This window comes from Sceloporus undulatus, unplaced genomic scaffold (genome assembly GCF_019175285.1).
Source record: "Sceloporus undulatus isolate JIND9_A2432 ecotype Alabama unplaced genomic scaffold, SceUnd_v1.1 scaffold_288, whole genome shotgun sequence".
Lineage (NCBI taxonomy): Eukaryota > Metazoa > Chordata > Lepidosauria > Squamata > Phrynosomatidae > Sceloporus > Sceloporus undulatus.
In genome coordinates this window covers 1-11239 of record NW_024803209.1, presented here as the reverse complement: position 1 = coordinate 11239, position 11239 = coordinate 1, and the positions used below count along the sequence as shown (strand labels likewise).

Genomic DNA, 11239 nt, shown 5'->3' with positions numbered 1-11239 from the left:
CATGTGCTTTGTTATTAAATCTAGTTTCAGAATGGAAACTGCAGACTCAATGAATCACTGCTAGGTGTGTATATAATGAATGGCACTTAGCAAGACATACTGGGCTGAAAAAAAAGCAATGTTTGGTCTCCATTTCTTAAACTCTAAAGTCTGACTGTAATTCAGAGATGTGCCTACTGATATACACAAAACATACATGTTCCTGATCTGTCAGGGAGCAGAAACACAGAGAAACATAACTGCATGCATATAAGCAGAAATGAAAATTAAATTTTAGGTGGAGCCCTAGGTTATAAAAAAAAGTGTAACTGAAACCAAATTCTAAATATAACCTTATGCTAAGGTCAAAATGAATACTACTAAGCATGTAAAAAAGAAACATGAAACCTGTATGTTGCTGTCTTCATTGGCACGCCGTCTTCCTTCTACTCGACTGATTGTGATGGTCTGTCCAATTACATCTATAGTGCCAGAAAGCCTTCTGAAAAAGAAATATGTGTATTTCTGAGAAAAACAGTATACATTGGTGCTTTACACATGAACAGGAAAATAATAAGGAAGAATACTCAGAAAAATATTTTTCAATACAATACATTTAAGTACTGTATTAATGGGATTCAGAATGATTTTAATTAGGAAAAATAAAGGAAAAGATAACAAAATTTTCCTCCAAGAGATGATATGTCAAACATTCTGAACTTTGGTTTTAAACATAAGATGCCAACTTTGCAGTTGGAAAGCATGCAAATGCAAGTAGATAAATAGGTGGGAAGGTAAATAGCATTTTGTGCAATCATGCTGGCCACATAATCACAGAGTAGTTTCTGACAACACTGGCTCTTCGGTTTAGCACCACCCCTTATGGTCAGACATGACTTGACAACCTTGTCAACAGGGAATACTTTTACCCTGACCTTTTTACCATATGTAAAATGTCTTCAACTAAGAATATTAATAATATGGGGGGAGTGTTTAAGACCTATTCAGATCTAAGATATATTTGAGATTTTACTGAAAAGCAAAACTTGAAATGGAGGTGGTGGAGGTGGAAGTGGTAAAACCAAACCTGCTAATATTAAGTAATGAAGAAAGAACAAAGAGAATAAAAGGGTAGTTTTATATACCACCATCCCACTTTGAATGCAACAAAACTCCTTTGATTTCAAAAGCTAAGTAGGCTTAGCCTTGATTAACACCTCAATAGGAGACCACCAGACTATACTACCATCTCGAGGTAAGGTTATGGAAGAATCCTGCCTCTTACCCCACAGTCAGTCAGTTTAAAATACTAATCTACATGGACCAAAGGTTTTTGTTAGTTTATGGCAGCTTCCTATGTACTGATGAAACTGTTTACCCATTCTACATATAATGTATTACCATAAGCTCAACAACTAACACGGTTAAGTACCTAATTCTACTGGTGTTCCACTGGAAGAAATGGTACAGACTATATTACTGCACTACACTCTTATAGCACTGCTATTCCATTTTAACTGCTCTGGCTGCCTGTTGCATTCTGGGATTTGGAGTTTAGAATCCTTAGTCAGAGAGCTTTTAGGCCTCACTGAACTACAAGCCTCAGAATGCAACAGGAGGCAGCCAGAGTAGTAAAAGTGGGATAGCAGCACTATAAGAGTATAGTGTGGTAATATGGAAAGAGCTCAGAGTCACACATTCTTTGCAGCCAGTGGAGTGCCATAAGTTACACTATCACTGCTCCCAATGTGTCTCTGAAAAGATTCAGTTTTAACTGCTGCTTACACATACTCTCATACTAGGATGCAACAAAGTTGTGCTACATATAAAGACAGGACAAGAAGCTGAGAAGATCCATTTTTAAATGGACAGTTATATTTCAACTCGAAATGATTTTAATGCACTGAGAGCAGAAGGCTTTCCAAATCTGTTGAAAGAAACTCCCTGAGGTAACACACAGGAGGAAAACAAACTCATGACCTTATTTGTTGGGTAGATTCTAAACAAATGGTTACAGTTCACATCCCATGAGCTAAAGGAAGCATAGTTGAAGACACAACTCAAAATACAAAGTCCTTAAAATTTTCAACACAATTTCAAGTAAGCATGCAACAGACAAGCTAAAAGTAGCAGAAGAACACAATCATGTAAAAAAAAAAAAGGTAACCATTTTAGATGGGGGGACATCTTTACCAACTGTAAACCCTACTCTGCAGAGCAAAAAGTAAGGACAGAATTGCAGCAGGCATTGCAGTGGCAGGGGGAGGCAGGTCAAGGAGGCTGATCTGGGAAGGCCTGCCGGAAGAGATCCGTCTTGATTGCCTTTTTAAAGGTTTCCAAGGTGGTAAGATGACAGATCTTGTCCGGCAGGTCATTCCAGATCCTGGGAACGGCAGATGAAAAGCTCCTAGTCTTCTTAGGTTGTAGCAGATTCTTCCCAGAGGACCGAAGTGTGCAGAGTGAATTATATGGAAGGAGGCGCTCCCGCATGTAGTCTGGACCCAAGCCATGTAGGGCTTTAAAAGTTAAAACCAACATCTTGTATCTTGCCCGGAGAATATTCAAGCCTATAGCCACAACCACAACATTGCTGATTTTCCACAAATGTTATTCTATGTCAAGCTGGAAAAAAAGCCAACATCTATGTAGTGATGATTATAATTTAGGGATCCACAATTTAACTCATCATGCTAATTACAGTAGCTGATCTTCTCACGTCTGGCAAACACAACCCAGGTGTAGCATTGCTCCTGACCTGGGAAACTAGGAAAATTCCAGGGGATCAAACTGTGTATGGGCTTGGTAGGCAACACCTACCGTATGTACTCGACTTTAAGTTGACCTCGTATATAAGTCGAGGACAGGTTCGGGGGCCAAAATTACAGATTTTGATATAACCTGTGGAAAGGTTGAGGGTTAAAGCTTAGGGGCATGTAATGAAGGATGTAAAGGATGAAGCAAAGGAAAAAAAATATCAAAGAAGGCTGGACAGATGAGAGTAGAAGGGGGTCAAGTGCTTCCAGGGCAGATTAAACTCTTGCCTTTCACCAGGGGATGGGTATGGGTGTGTGTGTGTGTGTGTGTGTGTGTGTGTGTAGCAATAGCAAGTACAATTCTATACCGCTTATTGGTGGACTTAAGCACTCCCTAAGCGGTTTACAAAGTGTAAGCTAATTGGCCCAACAATCTGGGTACTCATTTTAGCGACCTTGGAAGGATGCAAGCCTGAGTCAAGCTTGAGCCATTTTGCTGGTATTGAACTCACAACCTTATGGTTTGTGAGTGAGTGGCTACAGTACAGGCATTTAACCACTGTGCCACCAGGGCTCATATACTGTGTGTGTGTGTGGGTGTGTGTGGGTTAAGGTAAGATGCTTACATAAACCCGTGGATAAGTCAACTCCGTTTTTTTGGCTTAATTTTTAAAACTAAATTTCTAGACTTATACTTGAGTACAGTACATACAGGATTTCTAAAAGGGATATAGTACAGTGCGCCCTCCCCTTACGCGGGGATCTGTTCTGGATCCCTTCGCGTAAGGGGAAATCAGCTATGCTGAAGCCCCATAGGAAGTAATGGGGCTCATGCCTGTGTGGCGCGCGCCCCATTAGTTCTTCTGGGGCATGCAAAGAGCTCTTCTGGCGCAGCTTTCAGCATATGCTGAATTTCTAACCAAACTAACCAAATTAAAGCAGAATAAGCCTACTTAGAGATGTCAATTCTTCAGATGTTGTGAAACTGTGGAGGTGAGGGAATTGCTCCCGCCCCCCTCATTTTGTGGCAGAATTTCTTTTTCGAAATTTTAAATAAATTTAGCCATGACAACTAAAAATCACTATTTTACTTCAAATACATTATGTATAACTTGGTTCTGAAATGTTGTTCTAGATGAGATTCTATGTATACCACAGACCACAAATCAAGCCTGAACTAAAGGTCAAAATGATTAAACTGAGGCTATCATCTTTTAGACACATAATGAAATAATGTGAGCTATTGAAAAAAAATATTGCCTAGTAAAATGGAAAGCTGAAGGAAAACATGAAGACTGAATTACAGATAGACTAACTCAACAAAGGAAGCCAGGGCCCTCAAATTGCAAGAATGTGCATGGCCCTGAGCAGAGCATTCTTAAGAGGGCATTACTTCATAGGGCTGCTATAAGACAAAATTGATTAGATGGCAAATGGTTAAGTTTGAGGTACTAAAATACAGTTTATTTGGAAATTACAAATTGAATTCACTTCATAAAATGTTATTTTCTGTTGCAAAGAGAGCTACATTTGCAACAAAAAATCTTGAACTGTAAGGAATACCTGAAATATAAGGAGCCTCTTTGGTTCTGCCAATTATGAGAAGCAGGCAAAACAAAAACAAACACCAACACAAACATATAAACCATAAACCTTAGTTAAAATAAAGCACTTTGTCTCCATTAGTCCTCCAAAATGCCAAAAAACATGAAGCACTCACTTTCTCAGAAAAACTGAGAAAAAGAAACAAAGATCAAGAATTGTAATGATGTGAGACAGCATATAGCCTTCCTTTCCCAGCACACTACATATTTCTTTTAAAATAACATGAGATAAGTAAATATAAGGTCATCTTGTAATAAATATTTTATTAATCACATGAAAAGAGAATATTCCAAATCCAATTATGCTGTAAAAATCTTTTTTAAAATGGGGGAGGAAATCCTTTTCTCCAGGATTTTCATTTTCCTCCCAGGAGTTCACATAACTAAACATACTTGACCTTCTTAAAATTAATTAATATTTTTATACTGCATTTAAAGTATGCTTCATTTACACACATGCCCCACTTCCAGGTAAAGTTATTAATTTGAACTATATTTATGCTTAAAAAAAGAGATGGGGTGTGTGTCACAAATTGGAGTACCATATTTGCGTTAGTTAAGATTGCTATTCTTTATTATAGCCTCGTGTAAGTATACCCAGCTGATGAAGAAAAAAAGAGAAATATCACAATTCAAAAAGGTTTAAGTCCATTAAAACTTCTTACCTTAACTCAGGCGACTCAGCCCTCCCATATCGCTCCTGCCACTTCCCGATGCCTGAACTGGCTTTTCTGGCTGCAGTGCTCGTCTGCGACTGAGAAGAGGCGCTGTTTCTGGTGAGATAAATTTTCTAGGTCTTTCTTTTCTTATGTTTCTATCCTTCCCTATTCTTGAGATTCTTTTCTTCCCCCTTAGATATGCCCTACCCATAACATCTTAGGATACTAACTGAAAGCATCAGTTCTACTGAGACTAAACACAGTATCAATATATTTACAATATAAACATATTCAATATCCTTTAGCAATCTCATTTTAATTTCATTTTAATCTATTTATAAGTATCTTGACTCTATGGACTAAATATACAGAACTGTTTGAGATGTAAGCCTAAATACAGTCCGACCCCCATATCCATGGGGGATATGATTCCAGACTTACTGCAGATAGCAAGAACCATGAGTAATGGTGAACACTATATTTCTGCTGGAGGGTGACCACAGAACTGATCACTGAAGGAACCCCAGATGGCTAGAAGGATCTTTTCCCCCCAGATGTAAGTGAAAATGTGGTTACCGATCCCACAGATACTGAGGTCAGACTGCATCTATATTTTATGTAACAATGTTCATCTAAACACTTCTGCTTGTGAACTGGGCAATAAAACTAACAGCAAACTTTGTATTCTTTCAAAAAAGAATGGAGAAACCAACAGAGGAGTATTACAACACAAACACTAAAATATTTCTGTGTAAGCACTTTTACCAACTGTTTCTTAGGGGTGAAACTGATGGCCTAAAAGGACCATGATGGGACCATCTTTTTTCCCGGTTCTTCAACATTGGGACATCCATAGTGTGGCTTCTGGCTGCATTCGGGGGTGTCTAAACACCATATCTCCCAATACAGTCCGACGGCGGCCCTTTTGGCCTGTCTGTTTGAGCCCTAAATAAGGAGTCTAGCCATCATTTATAAAAAGATTTTACCTTTAAAGGTTTAGTCAAAATCATACTTGATTACAACAATATAAGTTTTTTTCAGCCTAGTTATTCTGAATGGCAGCTATACAGTCTGAGACAGTATGCATAAAATATTAATGAAGCAAGCAGGAATATACTACATAAATCTATTTCAAAGGTTTATTCCTTTATCTCTTAAATCATTTCATAGAAAGACAGAAGTGATTAAAGAGTGGAGTTATCACTGGTGACTCTATAACTCATTTAACTACACTGTACAAGCACACAACGGTGCAACTTCACTTAAACAGATATTCCCTACTACTTCCATAAGATACATTTCCAGCCATTTCTTGTGAAAAGTCATGGTATATCTTTTCCTTGTCTCTACAAATAATGATCCTAAGAAATTGACAACATGTGTAAAGCACAGGGGGACCTCGTTATTCGCAGACTTGCCAACTGTGGATTTAAGTTTTTTCTTAGTAATAAAAATTAAACGTAAGAGCTTATTAACAAGTAAATCAAATGAAAAAAACACAACTGGCATTTCATTGTAAATTATCTGCACTTAACTATTTTAAAACTGCTTTTTGAAAGGAAAAACCACCGTTACCCCCACCTCAAGAACCTGACAATTTTTCACAAGTGCACACGTTATCTCTGAATCAAATCCTTTCAATGGGCACTGTTGGCTTCAGATTTATGAGGGCTCACAGAATCATAGAGTAAGAAGAAGCTGCAAGACCCATCTCATCCAATCCACTATCATGGAGGCATACACAACTGATACACTCTTAAAAGATGCCCACTCAACTTCTATTTAAAGACCTACAAAGAAGCAGAGTGCATCCCACCCACTGCCAATCAGTTTATTTCACTATCAAACAGTTCTTATAGTAAGGACGTTCTTCCTAATATTTCTTCTAACTTCTCTTGTAACATGAAAGCATTGGTTCATGTTCAAAAATCTTACTGAAATCAAGATATGCTATATCCACAGTGCTCCCTTGATCTATCAAGCTTTTAACTATCAAAAGAGACAAGATTAGTTTGGCATAGCTGGTTTTTGAGAAATCAATGCTAGCTCTTAGTAATCACTGCACTCTTCTCTAAGTGTGTATATACTGACTATTTAATTATCTCTTCTAGAACCTTCCCTGCTACTAATGTCCAGATTACTGGTTGGTAGTTGCTAGGTCCTCTTTTTTCCCTTTTCTGAAGACAAGGACAGCATTTGCCCTCCTACTATTTGCCTGAAACTCTACTGTCTTTGGTCCAAATATTTCATGACAGCATAATTTGTAGAGCCAGTTGTTCACTTCCAATATTGTTCTCCCACTTCCTGGGACAGGTCCTTCAACAGGAAGGAGGGATAAAACAACAACCTGTGCCAAAGATTCTTTAGCTTGCTCCCCAGTCAAGGTTGTATGTTGCAGTATCATTTGTTTCAAAATGAATTAGAAAGAAGAGGTACAAGTTGGTGGCTTTGTTGGGTTGTGTTAGTCTCTCTGTTACATCATGGATTCTTTTTCCTAGAAGAAAGTACATCACTCCGAACATCTTATCAGGCTCACAAACTGTGGTTTCTGTTTCTTTCAACAAAGAATAACTTAGTAAAACCACAAGTCTCTTCCTCTTCTGAAAACTGACAGGTGTCCTTCCATTCACTGAATCCTCCATGTCTTCTAAGAGGCTATTGTCCTCTTATGCCTTATAATCACTGATTAAGGGGGAAGCTTGGAATCAATTATTTAGCTCCAAACTTGAAACATGGTTCTTGACCATTCTGCATTTATATGTCACATTCTTCCAAATAAATCAGCCTCCTGTGTTTTGGAATCACCCTCAGCAAAGCATCTCATTCCAAGGGAGTCTACTCCACTTTCCAAAAAAGGTCCATCATCTCTAATAAGTCAGTGTAGATACATGGGCCTCATGCTGCTGCATGTTCTCTTCCAACAAGGCAACTGCTTTGCAAGTATAGCTTTGTAGGTCCTCTGGCAAGAAAACATAATACAGATGTTGCAAGTCACTGCAACAACTCTGTCACTATCCATGCTTGTCAACCTGTACAAACAGCAGCACAGCTTTCCAGGCCTCTCCCTCAAAGTCCCCCACAAATACCCAGAAAAAAAACGAGAGTGAGCCTGTTTTGCTCCTCTTATTTGCTGAGCTCCAAAGACTGAGGCAGCTGCCATATAGAGCTAGTGGCTGCTAGCTCCACACCCAACCAAGTTAGTTACTGAGTAGAAACCCTACTCCTTAAGAAAATGTGCTCAGTGATAGCACATGGTTTCAAACCAACAAAAATACCCACACAAGTCTCTGAGCAGCACAGCCAAACAATCTCTCAGACCCAAAAAAACACAAGCTCAACTTCTCCTATCTCCTCAAACACTATTGTTCCTCACCTTCTTTCTCATCAATGCTAACAACTTCCTATTTGACAGACAGAAAGCCAGGTAACAGTGTTGTAGATGTTATTAAGCAGGCAATAACATCTACTGCTGTCTACATGAGAGTGAGATGAAGGTGAGCAATGAACATGAGAAACACACCCAATGCATAGATATAGGATGAGGGACACCTAGCTTAAGAAGACTACATGTGAAAGGGATCTAGGAGTCCAAGTAGACCACAAGTTGAACATGAGTCAACAGTGTGATGAGGCAGCTAAAAAAGCCAATGCAATTTTAGGCTGCATCAATAGAAGTATAGTATCTAGATCAAGACACGGAACAATGGTTGCATGCTACAGGAAAAGAGATTCCACCTTGTAGCACCCTTGTAGTCTCTTACAACTCTACGATTCTATGTTAGTAGGACCCAGCAAAGTGGTGTGGCCTGAGCAGGTGACTGACCAAGCATTGGTGCCAACTATTGACGCTACTGTTGCTTATCATTTAATACTGTTTTGGACACAAAAAACATTAAAAACTAACTTGTTTCTGAAGTTTCAAGCAAAATTTTCAAATATATGTGATGCAACCAGTGCCCTAAATATATACTACCACAAACCCATCCAATTCAGCTACAATATATAATTAATTTAAAAAACAAACAAACAAACGAAAAGTAAGGTTATACTGGTAGACAAGATTTCTTACACAGAGCTGTATCTGCTGCCTATCCATCCAAGTAATAGTATGAAATACACTGTTTACAAGTTAGCATTCAAACACTAGAAAATGTATACAGTCAGCCCTTTGTATCCACAAGGGTTCTGTTTCAGATCCCACCCAAGGATACAAAACATAGCTGAACATCATGTCCTATTACACTCTGTGCATGCGCTGCCATTGAGGATAATGGGGCAGGGCCAACCATGGATGCTCTTATCCATGAATGGCTAGCCTGCTGATATGGAGGGCCAACTGTACATAATAGTGTAAGGGGAATATAAATAATCTTCTGCTTTAGCTAACACATGCAAATGAAATCATGTTGCTTCCCTTTCTGAACATATTTAAATTACCTATCTTCAGTAATATGTTGAATCAGGTGCTTAATGATTCTGTCATGTTCCTCCCTTCTCCATCTGACTACTAACTTCCTGGGTTTTTGTAAAACCATGCTTCAGCACTAATTCTCAATGAGCAAACTTTGGAAACTGGGATCAAAACTTGGTTTAATCTTAGTCTGAGAGAACTGTGCAAATCACAGCTTCCTGGTTCTGATGCTACAGCAAACAATGGTTTGCCAAATATTAGGAAATTAATTACTCATCCACTGAAACATTTGCTCATATTCAGTCCTGGCATAAGCAACAACCCACTTTGGCAAGTTGGGTGTCCCAGTAAACTATGTCCCTCTGTTTTTGGTTTTTGACTATATCATTTATTTATTTACATAATTTATTTTGGTGGATACAAGTCACAGTGACCTAACACATCACCTTCAGGCTTGGGGAACCCTAAACAGTAACATCGTAACAACACTTTAATTTAAAAAGCCAACTTCAAGGCCCATTATTTGCATTTGGTTTGTTTCAAATAAACGTCCATTAAGATCATCTAGTTTGTTAGCTTAATGACAACATGAGGTTAATAAAAACAGATGTGAAAGCTTCTGATCTCTTCTACATGCCTGAACAAGAAAGGAAAAAGGAAACACAAAAGTCTAAGACTCATGGCAGCCTTATTTGTGCCTAACTAGTTCAGATGCATTAAACTCAATCTTATAAATGTCCATATTACTTTCACTGACTATTTAAAACTGTGATAAACTGTCATTTTTTTCAGGTAGCATTATTTTATATACATCTGCACTTCAGTTATGTGTAGCTTTCCAGTCTGAATCGTAGAAAAGGCAACATGAGAGGAAGGTGGCAAGCATTTATGCAGCTCAATTTTTATAAAGGGTGCTGGCGACACAGTGTCCTTTTTTTCTGTACAGCAGTATGAAAATATGAAGGTCCAACTGACCTGTTTGATGGGATTCCTGTCTTGAATAAGGGTGGGGGAGATGTAAAGTCAGGTTTGGTTGGTGGAAGTGATATTTCTTTCTCCATGTTTCCAGTTCTGCCCTGCTGCACCTTCAGAATAAATTTTTTTCATTAGCATTCTCTCATCTAGACTAAAGGGTAATTCCCAAGAAAATATTGGGGGGGGGGGGAGATGAAACCTACAATTTCTAAAGGAGTATGACTATTCATCTTACACAGGAATATTGTTCCCTGGTTCCAAAGTTCATGACATCAAATAATCCACTAGGTGTACCCAGCACAAGAACACACAGTAGCTCTCTGAATCCCCAAAAAGGGTTCTATTTTGCTGCAGCCAACATAACATTTTCAACAATCCATAATTTTTCAGTGTGGAAGATGGACAAAAACTAAAAATGATTATACAGTGAACTTATAAAGAGTTCTAACAATCAGGAAAGAACAAGTCATATCGTTTCTACTTTTGAAAAGCTTCATTGTGTCATCAAAGACAAAGTGGAACTGCCATAATAGTCATAATTAAATCTGACCATCACCTTTTGAGATTATGGCCGGTACAGACAGACAAGAAGGGGCAGTGAGATGCCACCCCTTTCTGCCCCAGAACAGTGCTGCAGCAAACTCATGCAGTGGCACCAATCCAGCCTCCACAGAGCACAAAAAGGAACCGTTTTATCCAGCTCCTTTTTGTGCCTGAAAAGAGGTGCCACAGCCACTGCCGGGGGGGGGGGGGGCTGGATGATGCCCCTTTGGCACAGCACTGTTTGGGTGCTGCATCAAAGGGATGTCATCATAGCATGCACCGTCTGAAAGGCTGCGTGCCAAGATGGTGCGATGG

The 11239-nt window shown here is 38.8% G+C and overlaps 1 protein-coding gene across 1 annotated transcript; it reads right to left on the bottom strand.

The window, feature by feature from the left end:
* Positions 1 to 318: 318 nt before the first annotated feature.
* On the bottom strand, positions 319 to 10537 carry LOC121917707 (pre-mRNA 3'-end-processing factor FIP1-like). The gene is made up of 3 exons (XM_042443830.1): positions 10382 to 10537; positions 5002 to 5109; positions 319 to 481 (listed from the first exon to the last, which is right to left on the bottom strand). The coding sequence occupies exons 1-3, from the start codon at positions 10465 to 10467 to the stop codon at positions 334 to 336; spliced, it is 342 nt and encodes a 113-aa protein (XP_042299764.1). The 5' UTR covers positions 10468 to 10537; the 3' UTR covers positions 319 to 333.
* Between the last annotated feature and the right edge of the window lie 702 nt (positions 10538 to 11239).